Below are 27,592 nucleotides of genomic sequence, written 5' to 3' on the forward strand. Positions count from 1 at the left end.
GTAAATGTTGACATTTAAATAACAGCCATTTAAAATTCTATCAGTCTCGGTAATTGAAAGCACCATATTATTAGCAGCACAATTATGATTTCTATCCTGATAACATCTTTTTAAGACTTGTTGGCAAAATGTAATGTCAGAAACAGTGAACTGGGACCCATCAGCTCCTGGTGCCTAACCATGTCAGCTAGCATAAAGCATGTAATAATAAGTATTGCAAGCTGCTAATACTATTACCATTATTATCTGTTTATGTACATCAGATGTCACTTTATGTTTTCTATGCACCATGTTACTGATTATACAGATGTCAATGCAATGAAGCATCAGTGATACTACATATAATTTGATGCATGGAGTTATTTTCAAATGGCAAGAGACATGTTATTGATTCATGACACAGAGCAATTTGGAGCCAGATAAAAAATAACAACATGCCCTCCATTCTATATACGTCTCAGTGAGACAAATTAACCCATTTTCTTCTGGGAGCTCTTACATTATAGGATCTCATATTTTCTATACAAAATCCTTGAACAGAAAGGTAAATGCCATAGCAACAGCTTGCTATGCAGAGGCAAACCTCCCTGCTACCCACAACTACTGGTGTCTAGAATGGCAATCTAAATTACATATTGTTACATAAGTAGTCATTGTCCTCAAGATGTTTTACTCACCATCTGCTGTGTTTCCGGGCAAACATTCCTATTCTTTCTGGTATGTGGTTAACTATATGTGCTGCATATTTATACATATGTATATAAATTATCCACACCTGAAGGTATGCACATGTTCTTACCTTCAGATGAGCCTGCGAAACTGACATCTTCAGATTCCCCTAAGAGCCGTACACTGTCCCAGATTCAATCAGTTAACTGCCCTCATATCAATGGGAACTCACCATACTGATCATGTGTTACTATAGCTCTTAATTTGTAGGCCTCTGGTCTCCCCAAAGGTCCTGGCTGATTTCCCCCATCACTTCTGACTGTTCTCTGGCCTTCCCAGGTTTTGCCAATGCTTTTCTAGCCTTTGTTACCTTTTCTGCTGTTCTGTGATACCCTCAGCTCCCATCCTGGTGGCCAAGATTTGGCCAAGTGTCTAAGTTGGTCTTGCTTTAAAGGGGGGTGAAGCCAAACTGCTGCACTGGGTTCATGTACACTCCGAAACTGGAGAGGTGTGTTTCTTTCCTTTGGGTGTGTGGGTGGTATTAAATCAATACAGGCTCAAGAGAAGCAAATGTCAGGTTCCTGAGATGTTTAGACAAGGGCGTGTATGTCACTGTCTGTGTTCAAGCCCAGGGAAACATCTCGTGCAATTCAACCGTGATCCTTTTTCTTGGTCCCTGTTGGTATCTATCCAAGCTGGCTCCACAAAGGCCTTGTCAAACCCACTTTCCCCCCGGGGATATTTGCTGAATAACAACTATGTGTAAGAGAGTGAGACAGAGAGAGAGAGAACCCTGCCCTCCTCACCTGCTTGCATGTAGGTGAACAATGACTCTGCGTAGCCTCTCCGAGTCTCTCCCCCTATAGAAGAACAGTGAATTGACTTTAATAAGTGAGCATTGCTTTGGGACAGCCGTGGGAGTATTGTCATCTCTGCTGTACTGTGACATATGGCAGTTACACAGAGGCTCTTCATGATGTACGCTTTGTTTTGAAATATCAATCAGGATGTACATGGTTTGATTTCAGAAGTGCTGAACACCAACGAATCCCGTCAAAGTCCACGTACTCTGCTTACTGAATAGGGAGTATTCTCAGGGACAATTCCCACCCACTTTAGGGCCCCTTTACAATACCAGAGCAGTGTCAAGGGCCTTAGTATAACTGAGAGTCAGGCCCCCTGATGAGATCTTATGTACAAACGGCTTTCCTGTTTGACAGGGTACCTGTGATGGCCTACAATGGGCAGCTATGGGAAGCTTAAGGCCAGCTCAAGGTATATGTGAACCAGGAGCAGTGTAAGCTCCCTAGAAGTGTAGGGGGTCATCAGCACCCAAACTGTGGCCCCGCCTCCCTGCACAGCTCCTTCCCCCTGAGGCCCCGCCCTTGCACTGCCCATTCCCCCAAAGCCCCGCCCCTGCACTGCCCCTTCTTCCCAAGCCCTTACCCTCATACTGCCCCTTTCCCTGAGGCCCTGCCCCCATGCAGCCCCTTCTTCCTAAGCCCCCAACCTTGCACTTCCACTTCCCCCAAGGCCCCGCTCCTGCGCTACCTCTTCCCCCCAAGACCCTGCCCCCTGTTTGCTCCTCCCTGCCCCTCCTCCCTGTGGCTCACCCTTACAGTCGGTAAAAAATGATGGGGCCATGGCCCTCTGACTCCCCCACCCCTCCATTCCGGAGCACCTGATGTGAACTGAGTAGTTCCCTGGAGCCCTGCTTTCCAGCCCCAGCTCCAGAAGAAAAGTGACAGATGAATTACTTTGATGTCCTGCTCAGGGCTTTAGTGACAATTGTATAAACCAGCCCATTCAGTCACAAGGCCAGCACGCTGAGTCACCATGCAGCTTGACAACTGGTAACAGAATGAAAAATGCCACTAAGGAATCCCAAGGGTTGAAAGCCCATGGAAAACCTCATGCAGAAACAAGCAGCTACATTGTTCACAACCCCTAATGTACATTGCGCCTTCAGTTGCCTTAGTTCAAGTGCTGGGACATCTATGACCCTATCAACAAACTAGGAAATAATGGGCCCTCCATCTGAACTGCTGCTCTGGGAATGTTTAAGGGCACAACATTGGAGAGGTTATCAAAATGTCTAGGAATATTAACACTCACGTTTATACAACCATTCCCTATGAAGGGACTGGATGACTCAAGGGACAGGCAATGGAATATGGAGCCTTTCACCTCTAGGCTACTGGTTGATCTCCAGCCTAAATGCACAAGGGCTGAGCAGTGTTGTTACCACTTGAAGGTTCTTTGACAGAATGAGTTTGTGGATCTCAGTCCAGCTATAGCAGACAGGTCACAAAACCAGCTAATTGTCCCCCTTTACTAGCATTCTCAACAGAGGGGCCAGTGGAGTGAATGGGCCAAGGAGACTGAACTCCCTTCAGGCCCCTATAGAGCATCCCTCATCGTCATTGTTGGGATACGTTGCTGGGGAAGCTTGTGCTGCTGCTGCCTGTTTAGTAAAGTATAACGTTATAGTTTTGTATAAATAAAGGCCTTCAGTCTCCCAAGCTTTCAATCTGGCCGCTTTAACAAGCATTACATTCAATTTAAAAAGCAAAAGCAGGAAATCCTGTTTGTTAGCAACAGACTAAGTCATTACACTCCTTTTGAATTACAGCGTGGTTTCCATTTCCCACAGCCCTTTATCTGGGAGCTGCCTACCCGCTGGATCACTTTCCATGGCTATTTTTTGTTCTGGTAGAATAAGACGCAGGACTAAGCACAAGATCTGACCCTGAAGCTCTCTTGTAATCTCTCAGGGTATATCTACACTGCAGCTGGGAAGTGTGATTCCCAGCATGGACAGACAGTCTGGCACTAGCTCAGCTCGAGCTAGTGTGCTATAAACAACGGTGTGGACATCAGGGTATGTGGGGCGGTTCTAGCTAGGTCTGAGCTAGGTGGCTAGCCCACGCTGCTGGCTATGCTGCAATGTCCACTCTGCTATTTTTCATGTGCTAGCTCAAGCTCTCTACCCATGCTGACAATCACATCTCCCAGCTGCAATGCAGACACACCCTTAGTGATCACATCCCCATAGAACCTATTTTCTTCTTAAGTATTTAGGGAGCCTGATTGTTCTTCTTGGAACTGTGAGTTTTAGCTCTACATTCCTCGACAGCCCTCGATGGGACTGCCCCTCTGCCCAGAACAGGAGGAAGGATGTAAAGAGAAAGGATTATCCAGCAATTAGGGCACTAGCCTAGGACTCGGGAGATCTGGGTTTAAATCCCTGCTCTGACACAGATTTCCTATGTGACCCTGGGCAAGTCACTTAGTTCCCCATCTGTGCAATGGGGATAATAGCACTGCCCTGCCTCACTTGGGGGGATGGGGAATGTGAGGATAAACATATTAAAGACTGTCAGGTGCTTAGATACTATGGTCTTGGGGACCGCACAATTATCAGAGCTGGAGAGACAGGAGGGCTGGATGAGCTCCCACTAGAGACTGCCAGGGACCCTTCTGAACTGGCTGGAGGGGCTCCTGGAGTGCAAGGTGTCCCCACTCTGTGGTCAGTGAGCAAAGGACAGAGTCTGGACCTTGTGATCACCCAGGCTGACCACTTTCAGCACCATTTCATGGGTCAGCCTGAACTTGTGCACAGGTTGCCTTCCATGTTCTACTCCATCTGCAGAACCGTCGGCTTATTCCCACTCCTGATGCTGGTCTATCAAAATGATATTGTAACAGAAATCAAGAGCAAGGATGCAAGTCACTGCCTGGCCCCCCAGTGAAAGTTAATGTGACCCAAGCTGCGGGCCCCTCATGCTGGCACCACCCAGTGAAGCGGCTGCAGTAATCAAATCACCCACAACCCACTCTGGGCCAGCAGCCTGAAGCCCACTAGCCCACAAAAGGGGAAGGAGAGGATGTCACCAGGGCACTGATTCAGCATACTCCCTGGCTGACTCCACAGTAGGACTCCTATGGACTCTGACCTATTAATTAAAGCTGCTCCCATCATGGTACAACACCTTGCAGTGAATGACTGCCATGCTACCACCTGCCCCTACTCCTTCCTAAGCACAGGGGATTGCAAACTGCAGCCTGGCTCTATTAATGCAGTGGTGATGGATATGACCAAATGCTCCAGAATTATAATTTTTTCAATATTTATTTTAAGAATAGGGAATAATTTGAAAGCAAACTGAGCCCATGTTTCTGGTCTTACCTTCAGCCCTGGAACTTCTGCCATATGGTGGCAGGTACTTCATAGCAGGGCGACGTTTGCAATCTGCAAAGGGAAAGAGATGTGCTTTTTATGACTAATCCTAATGTGACGGTCACGACTGCTTGTTGAGATCAGGATTGTAACTATAAGTACCATGGCAATAGGAGTGGGCTTTAAACAGCTGCAAACCACCCAAGGGAAGAATTGTTCTTCAGAATAAAGACCCCCGATGGAGAAAACAACAGGAGGAAAGAATTCAGAGTGACCCTGTAAAAGAGTTCCTGCTGACTGCTGGAGTCATGGTTAATAGCAGTATGTGTGCTGCCTTTTTACCACTGATAATGGCCTATCTGTGCAAACTGGCATTGTAACCACCACCTTCCTGTGCAAGCTGATCTCACAGCCCTGCCTGAACCTTTCTTGCACCAGGACTTTAAGGCAGGTCAGTGCCACATCAACTCACAGTGGCTATTATACACTGTTTTGGGGAGATCTAATTTTGAGATGCTGGCTTCCATTCCTTTACCGAAGACCCCCTTTTCATGCTCCTCCACTCTGAACACAGAACACCTGAATAGTTCATTTTCAGATCACCACAGCAGCATGTGCCTATACTTTCTGACACCAACACAGCTCACATCTGCTATTCTATTAGGCTGCACTGTTGTTCTGCACTACATAAGCACTCTGCATCTGACAGGAGCATATAAACTTGAGTTGGCAGCAATGCAGATGTGCAGAAATAGGAAGAAATAGAGGGTTATTATAATTCATAAGGAATTTATAATGAGTTTATGGAACTCTGACACCTTCTCCTCATTCAATACACACAGTTATCATGTGCCCATCTCTGGGTACCCAGACAGTGGCATGTGATGTTACAGCATATGTGCATTATGGATTATTTACCCTTTGGTGCTGGGAGTCAGGATTTCTTAAGTGACGTGCTGATGGATTTCGTATTAGAGGTAACAGAGCGAGCTCCAGGTTTTGCTATTTCAAGGCATCAAATCTGAATAACACCACAGTTTGCAGACTGATTTGGCTTAAGCAGGTCTGGCTGCACATTCCTTTCCACGGAAGGAAACCAGCAGGCTTACTGAACAGATATGTTAGTGGCAGCATGTATCATTCATGTTTGGGGAGCCTTTGGCAACAGCATCATCCATTTTCCATTAGCTGCTTTTCCTTTTGTTCAGAAAGAAATCCTAAACAAAGGACTCAGTGCATCACTGAGTTAGTCCCTAAGGAGTCTGTCTGTTTAGGGACACAGGCACTGGACTGTATGTCTGTTACTTGACATGTTGTCAAACCCTATAGAGGGAGTTATGGAATTGATGGCTACCACGTGTTCTGTCATGTGTCTCAACGTGATCAATCATTATGCAGCATTTATGAGATCACATGGATCCTTACAACTGTAGGGTGTGGAAGCTTGTGTAAGGGGCGTGGGAGTGGTCAGAACAAATGACTGGTTGTCATGATTCCTAGATTCTATTCCTGGCTTTGTTACTGTAAGCCCTTCAGCATGCCATTTAGGTTCTCTGCATCTCCATATATAAACATGCAAAATGGCTATAATACTATTTACCTAGCTCACGGGGTGTTGTAAAGGCTATTTAGTGCTTTGAGACCCTCAGATGAAAGGTGTAATGGGGGTACAAAGTTGTGTTAGACTATTAGGGCCAAAACCTACCTCCACGTTCACCCATATGGCTCCCAGTGACTTTACTGGAGCCCCACACATGCACCCAAGTGCAGAATTTGACCCTGAATTAATTTCATGTAATGTGTTTCTTATCCTGCTTGACTGGAACCCACAGCAAAAAGGCTCCTTTGTCTGTGCTCAGTAAGCTGCCCATGGCCTGCCTAACTGCAAAGCCTCTTAACAGTAAGAACAACTCCTACCAGGTATGAACTCTTTCTCGGTGAAGAAGAGGACTGCCTGCCTGAAGGCCATCTCTGGGGTCAAGGCCATCACTCTCTGAAGGTCACTGGTGTTAGTGCTTGGCTTGTCTCCCAGCAGCGTCAGCTTCTTCAGGGTCTCAGCAAGAACCCCAAAGGCATTGACCCTCCGAAGTGCACAGATGAGAGCTGGGCTGGACATCAGCATATTGATGCTTCTTTGCCAGGAGGTATCTCCCACCTCGAAAGGGGTTACTTCTTTGGCCTGACTCCGAGTGAGATGGGGCAACCACTTGAGGCTCAGAAGCTCAAACCCTGGGTCAAGTCCTTCTGCAAGAAAAGAGAAACCTGTTCATTACTAATTGGTAACTTGTGTTTCCTAGAGGCTGTTCTCTGCTAGTGTCTTACATTCACATTGGTCTTGTAATCTTCTTAGCAGACAGGAACTTCCAAACTTGTTTGGTCTCCACTCTCCCTCCCATCCACCAGCAAGTGTGATGCAAGGTTTGGAATCACACTAGGCTAAAATTTAGTATATTCAAACGATACAACTTCTCAGAAGTTAAATGGCTAACAATTAGAGGCAGGAATGGGCTACCTAGGAAATAAAGAACCCTGTGCCACATCAACAGAGACGCATGGAGATCAAGTGCCACAGACTGGTTAAAGAAAGGCGTTAATGTAGAGCAGATGAAAGGGATATGTTGGGAATACAATGATATTTAAGTGCTTTGACACAGCATAGTATATAATTATAGATACTGTAACCGCTCTGATAATGCTTCATTTTAAGGGATATTAATTATAGTAATAAACTCCATTGTAACATTGACTTGTCACTAGAATAACTTAACCATTGTTATGTTTGCAAACTAGGCTTGTTTCCTGTGTAGCAAGATGTTTGGAGGTTCAATACATAATTGTATGTCACTGAGGTTACTATGGGCTAGATTCAGGAACCCTTGCATGCAGTAAGTAGTATCATATTCTGCGAGTACTCCCGTGGTTTCAAGTCTACTCTCGGAGCAGGGTGCTAATCATACTATTTTGCTCTTATATAGCACTTTTTAGGCATACATTTGAAAGCACTTTACAAAGGAGGTCAGTGTCATTATCTCCATTGTACCAATGGGGAAACTGAGGCACAAAGCAGTGCAATAATATGCCCATGGTCACATAGGAGGCCAGTGGCAGAGCTAGAGTAGAATTCAGGTCTCCTGATTCCCCTGTTCTGTTCCCTATCCATAGAACCATCCTGCCTCCTAAATATGAGGGCTGGGCAAACTGATTCGGATTACATATATGAGCTAGCCTGAACCTTAGCACATCCTTGAACTGATTCAAAACCCACTGCAGTCAAATGATGCCCATGTGGGCAAGATCACTCACTAACATTCATAGACTCTTTAGGGAGATAAATAAACACATCTATCTACCTGACAGGGCCTGGGACAGAGTGTTAGGAGCTAGCAGGTGAGGCAGCACTCTGATCACTTATGCATCAATCAGCTCCCCTGGAAAAGGCTGACTAGGAAGGTGCAAGCTAATTTAGCTGCTCAGGCTAGAAGAGCTAATTAGTCCAGCAGCGGAGGCTATAAGAAGGACACAGGAAGGATGTACTGGGGGAGAGAGGGAGTAACCAGGGCTAGCTGAGCCCAGTGTGTGCAGAGCTTTCAAGGAAGGGAGACTCCTGTTCCTCCCTGGCCCTGTGGGAAAGGGCTAAAGGGAGAGAAGGGCTGTATATAATATCACTGTATTAGTGTCAGTGATGGGAATGAAAATAAATCAGTCAGCAGAGAGAGTCTGAGAGGTCCTTGGGGCATCTAAAGATGGGGAGGAGCGGGCCCATTAGAGGGCCCCTTTCACCACTTTTCCTAAATGAACCTGCTGAGTTAAGAATAGCTGGATATAATTTAGCTGGCTAAGGCCTACAAACCTTCCCCAAAAGCAGGAGTCACCTGGGTTTTGAGCTTGCTTCTGGAAGCCAGGGTGAAGGATTTGGCAAAGAAGATGGCCAGCACTCTTCATGGCTTCCTTTCCAATCAGTGTCAGGATGACAACTTGTTCCATTTCAGGATCCAAGGCGTAGGTTCGGTGGCATAAAAGATCCAGAGGAACATTACATGAGTCTGGCACTGCACTGAGATTGCCTCCTGCTCAGGGAGAAGATCAAAACAACAAACCTAGTTATCCAGGGTAACAAACTTCTCCCTTCTCTTAATGTGGAGGGACTGACTCATCCTCTGGAGAATAACAGAGCATGGGTTCTAAGAGTAGCTTCCTCCCAGATACAAAAGTAGGACGTAGACAAGTGTCTGGTGACTGAGTCTCAACCTGGTCTAAAGTGAGGGCTTATCTGCAAAACATGAGCAGGTTTTGTTTCCAACAGTGAATCATTCTCCAGCCCTAAAATCATCAGAGCTAGAAAGTCTGGATTGTGTTTTTAACTGATGTCTAGATATTTATATTTGGTTGGGTCAGTGTCTTTTCTCTTCTAAAAATATCAGTGTCCATATATTTATTTTAACTATGAACAGAAATTAGCTGGTTCATCAGATCACAAGGGAGACAAAACTCAATTCAGAGCAATGATACAGGCTGCAGTAAACCGACTTCTGATTACTCGGTAGCTCTGCAGCACGGAACACGTTTCCCATGCTTCAGCTAGGCATGACCAGGACGTGGATGACAGTCGGAAATCCCTTGAAAGGAACTTTGCCGCATTCCACTCCTATCACTATTCAGTTCTTAAACCCAATTGTTAAACAATTAGGACCAGTGTTGGTTTATCAGCTCCTGCTGGCACCAAGAGGCCAATTGCACAAATAGGGATTTCAGCCCAGATCTCAAAGCCTTTGAGTTCAATGGGAGACAGGAGTCTAACTACCTTTGAGGATCTGGCCCTTCATGTCTGCAAATTGGACTCAGAATCTCCCTTCAGAATTCTCCTGAGTGCACAGTGGGTCAGTCCTGAAACCCTTGTACTCCGGCAAAACACTCACTAAGTTCAATTGGAAGGACCAAGCAAAGATTCCAGGATCTGGCTTAAGATTTGATTTTGATCACCATACCCTTCACTTTCATACCAAATCTATTATCCTCACTAGCCTAATGCTGTTTAGAAATGAAATCCCCAGGAAAAATGTCCGTTTCTTTCTCTCCTTTATGCTACTTAAGATTTTACAGCATAAATTCTGATTGATAACACACACCTATTTTTTACAAGGAGAGCTTTTTGACTCCCTAAAGCCAATGTATATGGCCTAATTTCTGATACCCAGGTAAAAGTAAGGGTAATACCTTACTCCACTAGTTGTCCCATTGGAGTCACTAATCAGCCTTAGGAAAAGGTTTCAGAGTACAGTGCTAAATATGTTATTATTGACAACAAAAAAATCCTGAGGTTCTTGTTCAGGAAAATTCCCCGTAAAGACTCCAGGATCTGGCCCTATAATAAGCAAATCCTGGGGTCTGACCCTATAATAGGCAGACCTCAGGATCTTGCTCTGTAATCAGCAGAATCTTAGATTTTCCATCACTCTGACATACCCAGTGTCTGCAACAAGCTGTCAGTATAGGGAGCCACGTGAATACACAATGCAGGTTCCAGTTCAGCACTGGGAGGCAAGTTGCTTCGTACCTCCCCAAGGAGGCCTCGTTCTGCCAGTTCATTCATCAGCCCTAGGAAGAGAACAATAGATTGTATACGAAACATTGCACACAGCTATTTACTGTGCATTCTGTCAGAGCAAGACTCAGTGGGAATGCGCACCATCCTGCCATCTATCCTTGGGTTGTATTTCCAAGCTCCTATTATGGAGATATTAATATGGGTCATGGCGAGTTCACCCAAGGAGTATAAAACACATAGTCTTGCAGCCTTGCCAGCATGGTAAGCCACATTCATTTACAGCAGGATTAAGTAGCTGCTGGAAAAGGCTGGCTTGGCCATTACTTTTCTTAGAAAGACTCTTAGCATTGTGGCCAACATCCTAGCATTTTCAATCGACACCAAGCCCACATTATGAAAAAAAAACACTCCAAAGAGAACGGATGAGTCTCTGGGTTCTGTTTCAGCCCTGACTGTCATTTGCTGTCTTAAACTAACTAGGATATATCATCAGGCATGGATGGGTTCTAGGAGTAGGACTCTAGTTGGCATGCCTTGGAAAGGGGAATAGTATTGGAGAAGGAAAGGATTATTCCTTAGCAACACCGGACTTCTTCGTGGGGTCCTTGTAGCCAGCTTGGCATTTCCTGGTGGCCAAATGAAAGCTTATTTGATAAAACTGTCAGCTTTTCCACAGATGGCTCAGGAATAAGCCACCGGTCCAGGTCAACTTAGAAGCTGAGAAGAGTAGCAGGCGTTAGGTTCTGTGGAAGATGGAAGATAGGCCCACAAGGAGGTTGACACCTCTACACAGCTACCTGGCAGCTGTGATAGACCCTGTAGAGACAAACACCACAGGAAGCACCGCCTCAGAAGGCCAGACTGACAGCTTCCCTCGTGGCCCCTGATTGGTCCAGGAATCCTATTTAAGCCCAACAAGTTCCAGGAAGTAATGTGCAACTAGGTGGACTCAGCCCAGCCAGCTGTAGTTTTGGACCTACCTCTTGTCTCACTCCCAGACTCTGACCCTGACTCGGACCCCGGGCTTCTGCCCTTGAACACCAAGTCCAATCCCAACCCCTGGCTTCGGTACTTGAACTCTGCCTCCTACTTGGACTCCTGGCTTTGGTATTTAGATTCTGAAATGGGTTTTTGACCCCTGGCTTTGGCATCTGACCCTCGACCCAGGCTCTCGGAGTCAGACACCAGCCCTGCCATAGGCCTGATCCTCCAAGCCTCAGTTGTGACACCAGGGAAGAGATGTTTGCAAAGTTGGTCTAAGGATGAAAAGGATCCATTGTGATCAAGTCTGGATGTTTTTCTAAAAGATCTGCTCTAGTTCAAACAGGAATTGTTTCAGAGAAGTTCTCTGGCCTGGGTTATGCAGGAAGTCAGACGAGAAAATCAGCCTTGATAGCAGCCTTCAACTACCTAAAGGAGGATTCCAAAGAGGATGGAGCTCAGCTGTTCTCAGTGGTGGCAGATGACAGAACAAGGAGTAATGGTCTCAAGTTGCAGTGGGGAAGGCCTAGGTTGGATATTAGGAAAAACTATTTCACTAGGAGAGTGGTGAAGCACTGGAATGAGTTACCTAAGGAGGTGGTGGAATCTCCATCCTTAGAGGTTTTTAAGGCCCAGCTTGACAAAACCCTGGCAGGATGATTTAGTTGGGGTTGGTCCTGCTTTGAGCAGGGGGTTGGACTAGATGACCTCCTGAGGTCTCTTCCAACCCTAATCTTCTATGATTCTATGATCAAAATGGTCCCTTCTGAACTCAGAATCTATGAATTTTTGAGTGGCAATCTTTTACCTTGCCAAAGTTTTCCTTTTGCCAGTTTCTGCTTTGATATATTAAAGCACTGTAAACACTGTACATATTCTCAGTGACCTTCTCAAAGAGAACTATTTGCTCAAATTCCCTTAGAAAGACCAGGAACCACCTTTCTTCAATGAGTAACTTTTCTAAGGAATTTAGACAGAAAACAATTCAATGCTGTAATTAGTCTGCCATGATTAATCAGTCATGTCTGGGCATGTTTTCAGGGAGTGTGTGTGATACTCACTGGAGAAAAGGGAAAGAACCTTCTGCATTATCAAATCATTCTGAACCTCTAAATGTCTTTCCCGTTGTAACATTTGTGATTTATGATTTTCCATTTTCAAGCATTGTATTGTGCACTATAGAAAAGCAAGGCACTAAGGATAGGAAGAAGAATAATTCTCAAACTGGGATAGTTAGTGAGAGGACACTGTAAAGCACCCAAACCCCAAAGAATATACGTACAGGGTCCAATCCTGCAGCTAAAAGGGAGTTCTGCCCAAGTGTGGGCTGGATGACTAGAGGATCACTATAGTGGACTAAAGGAGCAGTGAAGAATGGATGATGTGATTGAAACACAGGACTGAGTCAGGAGAACTGGGTTCTATTTCCAGATTTATTGTATGATTGTGCCCAAGACAGTTAGCTGCTCTCTGCCTCAGTTTCCCCATTTGTTAAATAGGGATAGTAATGCTTTCCCTGAGGTTTAATTTGTGTTTGTAAAATACTTTGAAATCCTTGGGTGGATAAAGCTAGAGAAGGGCACAGAGAGAAGTTATTATTTGCCACGTGAAAGCTCAATTAACTGGCTTCCAGGGTTCCTGTCTGAAAAGAAATTGAAAAGCTAATAAGGACAGAGACAAGTAAAGAACTTGCTGTGGACTGGACAAAGAGCCAGTCCTGATAGCCTGACCACTCAAAAACAAAGTGCCAGCTCCTCAGCTAGTATAAATCAGCATGTCCGCAATGAAGGCAATGGAGCTATACTGATTGACATCAGCTGAGGATCTGGCCCAAAGCATATGCCTACCACTGCATACGTACACAAAGGAATACCTATGTGCTAAGAGACATGATTTTTTTAAAATAGGTGCCTAGAGTTAGGCTATGTCTGCACTTAAACCACCATAGTGGCACCGCTGCACTGCTGTACGCTTCAGCATAGCCACTCACTACAGTGATGGGAGAGGTTCTCTGTAGTCAATCTTCCCCGACAGGCAGTAGCTAGAAGAATTGGCCAAGGATTTTCTCCTGCTCTTTGGTCATGGGGCATACATCCCTTCTGTCTTTCTATATGGCCCCATCACTATTCTATTCTATGTAAGTTCTTATGCCACGCTCATCACCATACTACCTGAGCACCTTCAGCCATGCATTAAGCAATATGACTAATATCTATCATGTCTCCTCAGCCTCTCCCCAGGGGAAGCAGCCTGGGCTGAATCAGGAGAACTGGGTTTGGATTTTTTTTTACAGCAGATACATGTTGCTCTGTGGTTATATTGGAGAAGGCAAAGTCAAAGAAATGCACTTGGAGCAGAAGATCTGCGATGGTCCTTAGTTTGGGGAGGAGTTCATTCCACTGTCAGCAGAGTAACTGATCCCCTCCCAAGGATTTAAAACTAGAAAAACAATAACAATCTCCTTCTTTCTTCTCAGCCTATAGAAGGAGCACTAGGCATTGGTTTTTGCAGGTGGCCATGTGTGTGATGAGTGGGGACGTGCACCTGTGCGAAGACCTTGCTGAAGGAAAGCCAAGTCAAAGAGACAAGTTTTGCATTTAGTTCCTCAGCCTCACCCCTTGCAGGAACAAGAGCTGTTGTCCAGGCCTAGATCGAGTGCAAGTTCTAGCTCCTATTCTCCCAATTTGTCAAAAGTTTAATTGTTCCACAGCTAGATAGATGTGGAACAACCTGGTCACAGGGGGAGGGGTCTCTCTCATGGAGGTAAGGCCAATCCCTTGGAGGCCTTTAAATATCAGGATAGAGACTCTGAACTGGACTCTGTGTGCCACTGCAGAGAGCCAGAGCAGTATGTTCACCTGTGCTCAATCTGTGTTGCTAAACAGAAGGGCTCCTGCGTTTGCAGCAGTTGGAGCTTTTTAGGGCATTTGGCTTCATGAATTCACAGCTGCTTCATATGAAGACAGAGAACCTAGAGTACCGAGCACGAAAGCATGAGTCAAACGGATTTAGGGGGCAAAGTGGACAAACAGCTGAACATGAGCTTGCAGTGCGACACAGCGGCAAAAATGGCCAATGTCATCCTTGGACATATAGACAGTTGAGTAGGAGTATGGAAGTTATTTTCCCTCTGTATGTGGCATTGGTGAGGTCAATAGAGGAATACTGCATACAGTATTTTAGAAAGGATGTTGGAAAATTGGAGTGGGTGCAGAGAAGAGCCACAGAACTGAGTCAAGGGTTGCAAAAGAAACCTTGCAGTGAAAGACTTAAGAGGCTCAATCTGTTTAGCTTATCAAAAAGAAAACTGAGAGGTGACTTGGTTACGCTGTATCAGTACCTTCAAGGGAAGAAAATACCATGTACTAACGGGCTCTGAAACTTAGTGCAGAAGGCCGTAACAAGAGCCAATGGCTGGAAGTTAAAGCCAGACAAATTCAAATTAGAAACAAGGCACACATTTTTAACAGTGAGGTGATTAACCACTAGAATAAACAGACAAGGGAAGTGGTGGATTCTCCAACTCTTGCAGTCTTCAGCTAAAGACTGGATGCCTTCCTGGAAGAGATGCTTTAATCAAACACCAGTTATGAGGCATAAAAACTGGGTGAAATATTCTCCCCTGAGTTATACAGACAAGATGATTTTATAGTCTCTCCTGTCCTTAAAATATGAATTCCTAGGTATAGAGTAAGTTGAAATAAACAAGCCTGGGTGTCACAAATAGGTGGATCACAAGGAGGAGTAACTGTCTTCTGGCACAGTCGCAGCTGGATACTTTTGGCCACCATGATTACCTGGGCAATGAAGTGTCTAAAGACTGAAGGCTAAAGACCAAATTACTGCATAGCTTGATTACCTGCTGCACAGAATGTGGATCTAATGGTGGTGGCTGATTCATATACGAGCCTGATGATGCATGGTACTTAGTGAAAGCTAAGGTCAGGCCCGGATATTTTGAAAGGGTTTGACTGCAACATGGTGCTGTTAAATGAAGCTTTCCGGTCTGAGTGGTGCATACCCAAATACCAACACTCTTCACTGAAGGACCTGGGAAAGACTGGCATTACCTTTCACGAATGCAGGAACATGATGGCCAGCATTCTCCTTTCTCAGCAGTAAAATCAGACAGTGCAAGCGTGGCTCAGCAGGAAGTTCTTCTCTTGAGGATCTCCTATCAGGGGAACTTGAAGTCTTGTTAGGGCAAAATACAGCCATCTGCAATTACATAGGCCAACACTTTCAAACCTAGGAACCTAAAGCTAGACTCCTAAGTCCATATTTAGGTACCTATTTAAAAGTGATTTGATTTGCAGGGAAGATGAGCATCCACAAATCCCATGAAGTCAGGCCATTTGTATTTCAGTGCTGCCATGTGGATTTAGGAGCGTTACTTCACAAGCATTTTGGACATAGTGTTATTTTTTTATTTGGTAAAGTGTTATGAAGAAGGAAGATGGTTCTTCTTCAGATCTGAAGAAAATCAGGTGGTAAACAAGCACCTTGTGCAGAGTTTTCTAGGTGAACCAGGAAATGCCCCACTCTGCAGTCTCAGCCCCCCCACCCTGTGCAACACATGATTTACAAGGGGCTGTCTCCCTATGCAAGGAAAAGTCTCATTCACTTCACTGGCTGTTGTGCTGATGTGAGGAGTGCAGACCTGGGCTCATTCTTGTCTATCTTGGTTTGATTGGAAGCCCTGTTTTAATTATTATCTCGGTTTCCTTGGATTGAGATGTGGAAGAAAACAAGTCCTCACTCTGCGTTTGTTAGCAACAAGTCAGAGACAGTTTATTAAGAGCAATTGCAAGGGAAGACTGTAGTCAGACAGGGGGTCCGCTGACCTTAGGCAGATCTTCCCCCTACAAGCAATATAAGACAAGTATTTATACTTTCCCGTTACATACATCAGTGGCTAATGGGGGTTTGTTTATACAAATTCCCTCCAGATGCTACCTTATCTCAAGGTTTCTGCTTAAGTCAGCATTCCATCCTTATCAACTAAAAGCAAGGTGAGAACAACATCTCCTACAACTCTCGCGTTGTTAGGGTTAGGGTTTCCTTTCGCTCAATCCTTAAATGGTCTAAAGACATCTACTCCCAGATCCTCCTTTTTCTCTTACTTTTCTGCTTCCCCACAGAGATTTGACAATGCCAAATGCATACTCATTCAACTGTGTTGTTCATGTCCATTCCAATCAGGTGTGTGTGTGTGTGTGTGTGCATGGCAGTTGGAAAACTTTCCCCCTAGCAGCATCCATTGGGTTGGCCTGGGCATCCCCTGGAACCACACCTTCATGATGCTCAATATAGAGCCATGCCCACCCACCACCCTCTCAGTTCCTTCTTGCCGACTACTCCGACAGATGGGTAGTAGGATGGGTACTGGAATGGACATTAACAACACATCTCAGTTTTTGGAAAGTGTAGGGGACAATTTCCTGGTGCAAGGAACCAACTAGAGGCAGAGCTCTTCTTGACCTGATGCTCACAAACAGGGAAGAATTAGTAGGGGAAGCAAAAGTGGATGGGAACCTGGGAGGCAGTGACCATGAGATGGTCAAGTTCAGGATCCTGACACAAGGAAGAAAGCAGAGCAGCAGAATATGGACCCTGGACTTCAGAAAAGCAGACTGACTCCCTCAGGGAGCTGATGGGCAGGATCCCCTGGGAGAATAACATGAGGGGGAAAGGAGTCCAGGAGAGCTGGCTGTATTTTAAAGAATCCTTATTGAGGTTGCAGGAACAAACCATCCCGATGTATAGAAAGAATAGTAAATATGGCAGGCAACCAGCTTGGCTTAACAGTGAAATCCTTGCTGATCTTAAACACAAAAAAGAAGCTTAAAAGAAGTGGAAGAGTAGACAAATGACCAGTGAGGAGTATAAAAATATTGCTCAGGCATGCAGGAGTGAAATCAGGAAGGCCAAATCACACTTGGAGTTGCAGCTAGCAAGAGATGGTAAGAGTAACAAGAAGGATTTCTTCAGGTACGTTAGCAACAAGAAGAAAGTCAAGGAAAGTGTGGTCCCCTTACTGAATGAGGGAGGCAACCTAGTGACAGAGGATTTGGAAAAAGTTCATGTATTCAATGCTTTTTTTTCCTCTGTCTTCATGAACAAGGTCAGCTCCCAGACTACTGTACTGGGCAACACAGCATGGGGAGGAGGAGACCAGCCCTCTGTGGAGAAAGAAGTGGTTCAGGCCTATTTAGAAAAGCTGGATGAGCACAAGTCCATGGGGCTGGATGCTCTGCATCTGAGGGTGCTAAAGGAGTTGGTGGATGTGATTGCAGAGCCATTGGCTATTATCTTTGAAAACTCATGGCGATCAGGGTGGAGGGAGAGATGACTGGAAAAAGGCTAATGTAGTGCCCATCTTTAAAAAAGGGAAGAAGGAGGATCAGGGGAACTATAGGCCAGTCAGCCTCACCTCAGTCCTGGAAAAATCATGGATCAGGTCCTCAAGGAATCAATTCTGAAGCACTTAGAGCAGAGGAAGGTGATCAGGAACAGTCAGCATGGATTCACCAAAGGCAAGTCATGCCTGACTAACCTAATTGCCTTCTATGACGAGATAACTGGCTCTGTAGATGAGGGGAAAGCAGTGGATGTGTTATTCCTTGACTTTAGCAAAGCCTTTGATATGATCTCCCAAAGTATTCTTGCCGGCAAGTTAAAGAAGTATGGGCTGGATGAATGGACTATTAGGTGGATAGAAAGCTGGCTAGATTGTCGGCCTCAACGGGTAGTGATCAATGGTTCCATGTCTAGTTGGCAACCGGTATCAAGTGGAGTGCCCCAAGGTTGGTCCTGGTGCCGTTTTTGTTCAATATCTTCATTAATGATCTGGAGGATGGTGTGGACTGCACCCTCAGCCACGACTAAAGAGGTTGAAGTCTGAGTCTGGCATACTGTACTACATAGATACATGTGTCCCAGGAGTTTCAGGAAATTCCTTGCTGTAGTGGTGGGGAACTGCCTGAGACTTCATATGATGTCACTGAGGGACCGAAACCTTGCTTCCGGCAGGTATGCCCTGGCTTGTGTTGAGTCCAGTACTGCCCCTATAAACTTTATCCTCTGAACAGGGGACAGAGTTGATTTCCCCTTGTTCAGAAGAAGGCCCAGTTCATCAAACATCATTCTTATGAAGTCAACTTGTGCCTCCATTTGAGAACTGGAGCAGCCCTTGATCAGCCAGTTGTCGAGGTACTGGAACACCTGTACCTGTCGCTTGCGCAGGAACATGGCCACGACTGCCATGCACTTGGTGAACACTCAAGGTGCGACTGACAGGCCGAACGGGAGGACTGTGAACTGACAGTGGTTGTTTTTCACCACAAACCTGAGGTATTTTCTGTGGGGCAGAGTTATTGCTATGTGAAATTATGCGTCCTTCAAGTCGAGGGTGGCATATCAGTCTCCTGGATCTAATGAAGGGATGATGGAGGCCGAAGAGACCATGCGGAACTTGAGCTTCTTCACAAACTTATTGAGTTCTCACAGGTCTAGGATGGGTCTGAGCCTGTCTTTGGCTTTTGGTATTAGGAAATACCAGGAATAAAAACCCTTGCCCTTTTGCTCCTGAGGAATCTCTTCCACTGCCTGTAGCGAAAGGAGTGAGTGCACCTCCTGTATAAGGAGTTGCTCATGAGAGGGGTCCCTGTAGAGGGGAGCTGGAGCTCTCCGCCATGTTGGTCCTGAGAGCGGTGAGGGTTTGGACTCAACTGGACCCCAGAGGGGGCAGGGGTCAATGAGACCCTGGGAGGCAGAGGGGCCGAGGTGACATGGCCTGGTTTGGGCCTCCCTGCCACAGGCTCCTTGGGCTTGGAAGGGGAAAAGCAACCTCTCTCTGGCCTTTTCTTTTTCTGGGGCACCAGGGACTGAGACCAGTGCCTCACAGAAGATTGTCTATGGGCGGAGCTGTGGCAGTGCCATGACTCCTTGTGGTCCTTTCTTGGTACCGGCTCTCGCATCATTGGTGCCGGAGCACTGCACACTGATGAGGAGATGCTGGGCATGGGTTCTGCTAACCCCAGGTCGCATTGTGGCTGGAGTGCTGTCTCCATGAGAAGGATCTTGAGTCTTTGCTCCTGGTCTTTTAAGGTCCTAGAGGAAAACCCTTTGCAAATTCTGCTCCTCTCCTTCTGGTGGCTCTCCCTGAGACATCACAGACAGGAAGAGTGCAGGTCGCTCTTAGGCATAAATTTTCTACGGTCCTCGCAGAGTTTGAACCCTGGAGACCGGGGCATACCCCGGTGCCGGGGGAGTGTTGGTTGGGGGGGAACCCCAAAAGGAAACTTATGACCTAACTACTAATACTAAACTAACACTAGTAACTACTGAGAACTAACTATAAACACTAAGAATGGACACTGCCCAAACGCGCTTTCAAAGCAAGAGCAACAGGTTGTTCCAGCTAGCTGTCACTGATGGCAAGAAGGAACTGAGGGGGTGGTGGGTCAGTAAGGCTCTATATTGAGCGCCTCCAGGGGGTGCCCAGGCCGACCCGACGGATGTTGCTAAGGGAAAAGTTTTCTGGCTGCATGATTGGAATGGACATGAACAAGCACCAGAAGAAGAACTATGAAGTTATGCAGTCACATATGGCAAATGAGGAGTATCTCCCGATGACACATTAATTGATTAAAAATCATCTTACAGTGATTTTTACAGTTAGGGCCTGATCCAGCTCCCATTGAAATCAACGGCAAAATTCATATTTGACTTTCACAATGGTACAATCTGGCCATTAGTATTCTTCGCTGCCAGGAAGGATGGGGCTTTAATGAGATTTTCCAGCACAAAGGAAACTCAGCTCTGAAAGCAACTGGAGGTGCCGCTCATAGCAAAAGAAGATGATGTCAGAAGATGGGGAAGCCTGGGTGCAGGCTGGCTGGCAAAAGGGTAACAAGCATGAGAAAACCACAAAGCAAAATTCACCCAAGAGTGAAGCAAGGGTGAAGCATGCTCGTCGCTATAAAAAACATAACTTCCCTTAGCGAGTGCAAGCTAATCCGAGGCCCATTTGGCTTTGTGTGAACAAATAAAATGGCACAGCACATGTCTCTGTTCCACCAGCCTGGTCCACCTCACAGAGGTGGATTCACCTGTGGCTGATTTGACCACTCTGCTGAGAAAGTCAGCATTGCTGACCATCTCTGGGATTCAAATAGTGCCAGGACAACATGTTAGAATATTTGTCCCCTTTTTGGAGGAGATGCTATTATTAATGTAAGAGTAGACCCAGTTCTAAACTGGGATTACCAATGCAATCATTTCACATTGGGACCAGCTGTTGCAACAGGCACATAAAGTAACACTGCTTCTTCATTATGAGTCTTTCATTGTTAACCTGAGGCCTGCAGGAGTGTGGCTTTAAAAACGTTGTCATCTGGGATGAAAATAGGGTGACCAGACAGCAAGTGTGAAAAATCGAGATGTGGGTGGGGGGTGGGGTAAAAGGGGCCTATATAAGACAGTCCCTAATATCAGGACTCTCCCTATAAAATCGGAACATATGGTCACCCTAGATGAAAATGAGCTGACGGTAACATTTCCATCATGATATTCTGACCTTATCTCACCATGTGGCAGCATCATGACACAACATGTAAACATCATGACATAATCATATTGCACCAGCCACACAGATATTTTGAGGTGCTTTCAATATCTTGAGAGCCCAGCCTGCAAGACGTTGGACAGTCATGTCAAAATCAAAACCATTGAGGTTGGAATCAGCCTAGCCCATTGCAGCTACATTGTAGGTTTTAGCAGGAGCACTAATGGATATGCCATTCAGGATCTGGGAAAGCATTATTCTAGTGACCCTCTGTCCCATACCTGACTTGTTGTCATGCTGAGCATGATGGCTCGCTTGGGAGAAAGTCGCAGCTGCTTGATTCCCTGCAGAGTAAAGCCTCTCTGAGTACAGGTTGAAATCACATCCCCATATGCATGAGGAGGCACAGCAGGTGACACGACCAAAATGACATCCCCTGGATCAAAGTAAAGATGAGAAGGGCATCAGATTATTTTCGTGGAAGCTGTTCCATCTCTGCAGGAAGCCTCATGAAAGTGGCCAGCCCCAATTTCCAGCCCCGCCCAGATGGTGACACTACATTCTGCAGTCAACATTAATCCTTATTTGGCCCATCACACCTACATATAGCTGTCACTACAGGCCAAGCCAGGAGGGCAGGATTCACACCATCAAAGATCTTCTTTAAAAAACAATTATTCTAGAAAGTTTGGCTCAGATCTATCTGGTGATCTGTGAATTCCTTCTCCATTTGCTGTACAGCTGGGTTTACAGAGGCATAGTTTGAGTGAGTCGGTGGTTCACCTCGGATTAGAATCCCAGATCTCTGTCCTCCTAGCCCTTTGCTGTAATCATGAAACAACCTGGCCTCTGTAACAGTCCAGGAGGAGGCCCCATACAACATGTCAGCTCTAGACAGGTTTTCTCTATACCGACCTGCTAATGTGCCCTGACTATGGAGGAATCATGGGTGAGAGTGTAGTTTTGTCTTCATATCCCAATTACTGCCTGGCTTTTCTGCTGAGATTGGCAACAAGAAATGGCAATTGTGGTTCTAGATTTTGTGACATGAACATTTTTCCCCCAGGAGCTGGACTGAGACCCAGCATTTGTTAGCCTTTGAACAGTCATCTGCTGGTATTTTAGTTCACCACTGGAGTCCACCAGATTTGCACCGGTACCTTGGAAGCAGAAGGCTCTGTATCCCATTGCGAGTCCCTTTGGTTTTCCAATAACCTTACCAACACTGCGAATCTAAGTGTTCCAAAACAAATCAACACCAAGAGAGAAAGAAACAATAAGCTTGAAATGACAGCTGGAAGAAATGGGGTGGTTTGCACTTTGCAAAGTCTCAGTGAGGGTTAGTTTGTGGGATCAAAGCCAGTTTGGAGCTACTGTTGGGCCTGTTGTATCTGAACTGCCAAATTTCAGGAACGTGGGCAGTCCAGATAAGCTTCTGGCCGACGTCTAGTTAAAACAGTACCCTTTTTCATAAATAACCCCTATTTTGGAACGAATATAGGACTGAAATTAACAAGCATATCTGCTATGGTTCAATATAGGTTGGACCTGAAGAAGTGATCTGTGTAGCTCGAAAGCTTGTCTCTCTCACCAATAAAATATATTACCTCATCCACCTTGTCTCCTCTGTTAGTGTGACTGGCAGCTGCAATTGATGGGTGCTATAATGCAGCTGCACTGTCCATTCTGTATGGGGATGTGACAGGGTCGTCTTCCCCTCAAAGGTGGTAGTACTAGTGGTCAGCCCACCCCACCATGTGGAATGGCCCTTTAAGGGTTTGAAAGGTCTGATATAAGGATCTAAAGGGGATATGGAGAGAGAAGAAAAAGAATGAATGGTGCGAAGGCTCTGCAGCTGGCTAAATTACAAGAAGGAGGGCTGGGCTTCTGCTATGAGGACAGGGGGAGTGATTGTTTGAAGCACAACCCCAGCTCCAGCAAGGGGGCTGGGGTGTCTTTTGAATGAGAACAAAGAACTGACCAGGACTCTGCTAGGCCTGAGAGAAGGTAACCTGGGGCAACTAACAAAGTATGTCATCCGCTGCAGAACTGCAATAAATTAGACCTTACGAAGGGGGAGCATGTTCCTGAGCAGGGATTTTTCTACCTTCCCTCCACCCCAAACTCGCTCCTCCCCCCAGTGGTAACTAATTACAGAAATGTTGCCAATTTAGTCATGTTCCAACTCGATCTAGATGTTTTAAAAAATTTCTAATTGGAAAACAATTCCATTTAGTTGTTGGTTGGAAATCTGAATTGAAATGGAAACATTACTACACACTTTAAAAGCAGATATATGATCAAATACGTGTACCTAAAAAACCATAATAGGTTTGAAAAGTCTGAGCAAAGATGAGCTTCCTCACACAGCTGTGTTTGTTCTGACAATATTGGCGCGTTCATTTCAGCGATGTTAGCCAACCTAGTCATTTCAAATGATGATTTATAAACAACAATAAATCATCAGAAATTCAAATGCTGGTGGTTTATTGGTATTTTCTGATGTTAAAATGTGGGGCCGAGAGGTAGCGCCGAATCACCTTGCCAATGAAAATGTATAAAAACTTACAGCTGCCCACCTTTGCCCTCACAGTCTCACCCCTCAACCCCCTGTAAATTCGAACACCCCCTCCAAGTTCAGCTCCTGGGGAAAGCACTGTTCCTGAGCCAGCCTAAGGCTAGCAGTGGATTGAAAGAACCAGAGGGAAGGTGTGGAGTCCAGTGGCCGAGCCACAAGAGATGTGCTGGAGAGGATAACCCCTTGACAGGGTGTGACTAGCTTATTCCAAGGCAGGCTTCCAGAAAGCTCAGTGAGGGAGCACAGTGGCTCCTCTCTCCAATACTCCTGCATGCTGTCCTCTCCCATGGAAGATCTTTAGCTTCTCTTCCAAAAGGCATGATGCACCACCCATCCGTTTGAAGAGCAAAGGTTGGGTGGAACTTCCTGAGCCCAACAACCACAGATGGAACCACAGCAGGGGGGCAGCTCAGCAGCCCACATTGCACGTGAATCATCAGTGGCCATAAAAAGATAGAGAAACAGGAAATCTGGCTCAGTCCATCAGCAACAACCACCACCTGCCATCATCCCCACCCCCAAACGTACAGAGCAGAGGGGTGTCTGCCAGAGGAACTTGCTCAGATGCTAGCGTTAACATACATACTTACATTGAATGCATTTAAAAGGTAGGCCTCATCTTTTCTTGACTTTTATCTTCCTTTCTCTCATTCTCTCCCTCACTTTCCCTTCCTCTCTCATCTTTCTGGCTCCTGTTTCCATTCTCCCCTCCAATCCACTTTTCTTTGGCAAATTAATTTCCTCTTCCTCTTTTCTATGCCAGAGCATCCTCCTCCTCCCCTGTCCTTACTGTCTTCTCACTGCTGGTTGGAGGGTTCCTATACCCCTCGGTTCCTCCCTGCAGGGCTACCCTTAGTCCCAGGGAGCAGAGGTAGGTCAGCAGTGCTCTGGTAGCACAATCTCAAAACCACTCCTCCTTTGGAGAGGGCAGAAAGATTTGCTGTCCCTGACCCCCACTAGAGGAGGCCACAGGGCCAATGGCTCATCTACCTCACACACTCTCCTCCTGAGCACAGATTTCCCAGGAAGATGGGCTCTCTCTGTTCACACTTCCTAGCTGGCTGTCACTCCTGTATAGGGCTGCTGGAGCAAGTTCTCAGCTCTTTAGGGGGAATACAGAAACTGGGAGCCTACACCTGCAAGGAGGAGAGGGGAACCTGGGAAGGGAGAGGAGCAATGCCAGAGCCAGTTAATAGTAGCTGCTCCCTGTGCATCTTTCCAGATGACTGGTTGACCACCTAGTCCCTGGCCCTAGAAAGGCCAGGAACGTGCATGTGGGGTTGTTTGAACCATTTAACTGCACTACCTATGTGATTATACCCCAGGCTGTGAAGAGGACAGGCAGATGGTCTGTAGCTAGGTAGACATGCAATTCAAGGACACTATTAACCCCCATAGAACTGTTCCTTCACTAGTAGACCCCAAGAATAAAGGGTTTCCTGTTTTAAAGTCCCTCAGGCATGGTCTAGGAGGCCTGTTGTGACAACTGGACCTACAAAGTGTATCCCTATGAGCTCAAATGTAAAAAGTATGTGAAAGTTCATAAGATGTTACTATAACCATGAAAAATAGATCAAGTTGTTTACAATCCTGAATGTTGTAACAAGTGCAGACAAAGAAGCTGGATTAGACTAAACCAAAAAGTCCATGTTGATATAATCCAAGGACTGTTTAAGTTATGCTTTGTAAAAATAGAAGATGTGGAACCAGAAGTTAATAGCCCAAAATTGGTGTAACAGATATTAGGCTTAATGGGTGGATAAAATAATGAGGGGGATGAATTATGATGCCTACTTTCCCCCTTTCTGGGTTTTTTAAAAAGAGATTTTGAAAGAAGACATGTTCAGATCAGATCAGTTCAGCTCTCCCTCTCATATCCCATCCCACTTTGCATCCCAGCTCATCCCCAAAAATGCCAGCACTTCAGTTCATCTCGGCTCATCTAAAGGATTTTCTTCCTGAGAGGAAGGCCGGCTGGCCGTAATCCTGTTCAAGGAACTTTGTTTTCAAGCACGTAAGATCCTTCATTGTTTCCCCTTCCCTTGTGTTTTTCTGCTCCCCTCCCCCTTTCTTTCCTTCTATCCTATCTCTCACTCTCTTGGCTTTTAATCAAATCCTGAAGCCAACTATGCTGTATTCATCCAAGCCTGCCTTGTCTAAGAAGAAAAGTTCTGATTAGATGACGTCACTGACCACATCGTAAACCAGGATCCAAGCATCAGGTGTTGTGGTCGACTTGCCAGCCAAAACCATACCCTCATAACTAACCAGCAGTCCAGTGTTCCAAAAACACCAACAGGAGCTATATCTCACTCATCTTTTCTGTTCTGTCTCTCCTCCACCATGGGTCTGTCTGCTAGTTAAGAACAGGAAAAGTAAATGACCTGGACACATCAGGACTGAGAGTAAAAAAACCCTCATTTTCACCAAAGAAAGGCTGTTCCAAAATAAGAGACACTGATATTTTGCCTCCAAAAGAAGAAAGAATTTAAAGGTTTTGACTAAGATTGTTTTGCATAATCATTCAACCAAAGTTCCAATCTAAATGCCTGTTTTGATATCTTGTTCTTTCTAATCAATCAATACATTTTTAATTTGAATGAATGCTTTTGGGTGTTTGCCAAGTAACCAAGTAAAACCAAGGCCTCTGTTTAAAATAACCTGAACCTTCCTATCATTGTTTAATGTTGGAGAGTGAAAGAGTTTATAAACACGTTAACTCTTTAGGCCTTGAGACAATATCCGTACAACAGCGTCTAATAGCTACTCACATGGAGCAGACAGGGAAGGCCATGACATTCTACTGTTGCTTCACATTGGGCAAGAAGCACTACATGTTTCACAAACTAATTCCTGACTCTTGTCCCCCTGGCCAGGACCCAGCATTGAGGAGTGTAATGGGAGCAGGACAATAGGAACATGTGGGGCAGGAGTAAGATAACCAATAACACCCTCTGCTATGGCGAAGGAGCTTGAAACACATGTGAAACCTAAAGGTTTGCTCCTTAGAAATGACCTTTGGTGGTCGAGACCAGTGTTGCCGGAGGTCTGGACAGTGCCATGTCCTGGAGATCGGCCCTCTCTTGGTCAGCATTTGCTCTATTAGATGAAGGACTCTGAGGTCTAAGGAAAAACAACAGAAAGAGTGAAAGCTGTTAAAATTAGACCCAGACGTTGGCACTTATCAGCTTTACCCACTAACCCCAAGGAGATGGAGGCTGCTTTCGTAAAACTGCTTTACTGCCACTTCAATCCCCTGTCTGTGACATCAGAGCATAGGCCACCTTAAGGGGTCTTGGGTTTGTACACAGACTGGATGTTTTTCTACATTGCAGCTTCTCTCTCCAGCTCTCACTGTTCAATTAAAAGTGGCTAATGCAATGCGGTCAGTTTGGCACGAAAATTTAGGAACTGAAACATGTCGGGCCATATCTCAAATGTTCTTCCCATCCCGTGATATTTCAAACCTGCTACTCACTTGTGAATATTTAATCAGACTGTAATTGGGGAGAAGCGCATTGAAAGCGGTTATAAAGTGGGCCTGGCAGTGATGCCCAAGGGCAGTGAAATATCCAATATTCCTTCATTCCAGAAGGGAACAAATTATAGCAGGGTGAACCCAAACTGTGGTTTCAAAAGCCAAGGGACTGACAAAAATGCAAACTGTAATCTGGGAATCACATGGCCAGGCTTGCTAAGCACAGACTGCTAATACAAGCCTGCCTACCTACCCCCTTCCCTTGAGATGTCTTGAATCCACAGGAGGAGGACAGTAAGAGCTGTTGGTTTTCCTAAGGAACTGAGCTTGGAGATGGAGTTTATACTCTTGCCAGCTAAGCCCTCCTATTGGACCAAACTCTTAGCATTGTTTCGCTGTGTTACACTAAAGTAACAGGGTTCCCTATTGTTAAAGGGACGAAGGACCCCAATAAAAAAAACAAACTTTGTCAAAGGGAATTTTGTTAAGTCTTAAAGCCAGGCAACATTAATTCAATTCAGTGTTAAAGATCATGCAGAGATAAACTCTGCCAAATAACATTATGGGAGAAATCAACCCTCAAGGAGCAAGGG

At 45.5% G+C, this 27,592-nt stretch overlaps 1 protein-coding gene across 11 annotated transcripts in view; it reads right to left on the reverse strand.

Annotated features, from left to right (window-relative positions):
* The window catches only part of DNAAF8 (dynein axonemal assembly factor 8), a 152,775-nt gene that overhangs the window by 31,779 nt on the left and 93,404 nt on the right, over positions 1–27,592 (reverse strand). For 9 of the 11 annotated variants that reach the window (XM_044979358.1, XM_044979356.1, XM_044979360.1 and 6 more), the window contains 8 exons: positions 26,538–26,644; positions 21,225–21,379; positions 15,446–15,593; positions 10,313–10,444; positions 8,722–8,916; positions 6,767–7,093; positions 4,859–4,921; positions 1,476–1,529 (listed from right to left, as the gene is read on the reverse strand). In XM_044979358.1, the coding sequence (XP_044835293.1) occupies positions 1,476–1,529; positions 4,859–4,921; positions 6,767–7,093; positions 8,722–8,916; positions 10,313–10,444; positions 15,446–15,593; positions 21,225–21,379; positions 26,538–26,644 (1,181 nt within the window). The remainder of the gene's footprint in view (positions 1–1,475; positions 1,530–4,858; positions 4,922–6,766; positions 7,094–8,721; positions 8,917–10,312; positions 10,445–15,445; positions 15,594–21,224; positions 21,380–26,537; positions 26,645–27,592) is intronic. The other 2 variants (XM_044979361.1, XM_044979365.1) reach the window with 2 other exon arrangements.

This window comes from Mauremys mutica, chromosome 11, assembly GCF_020497125.1.
Source record: "Mauremys mutica isolate MM-2020 ecotype Southern chromosome 11, ASM2049712v1, whole genome shotgun sequence".
Lineage (NCBI taxonomy): Eukaryota > Metazoa > Chordata > Testudines > Geoemydidae > Mauremys > Mauremys mutica.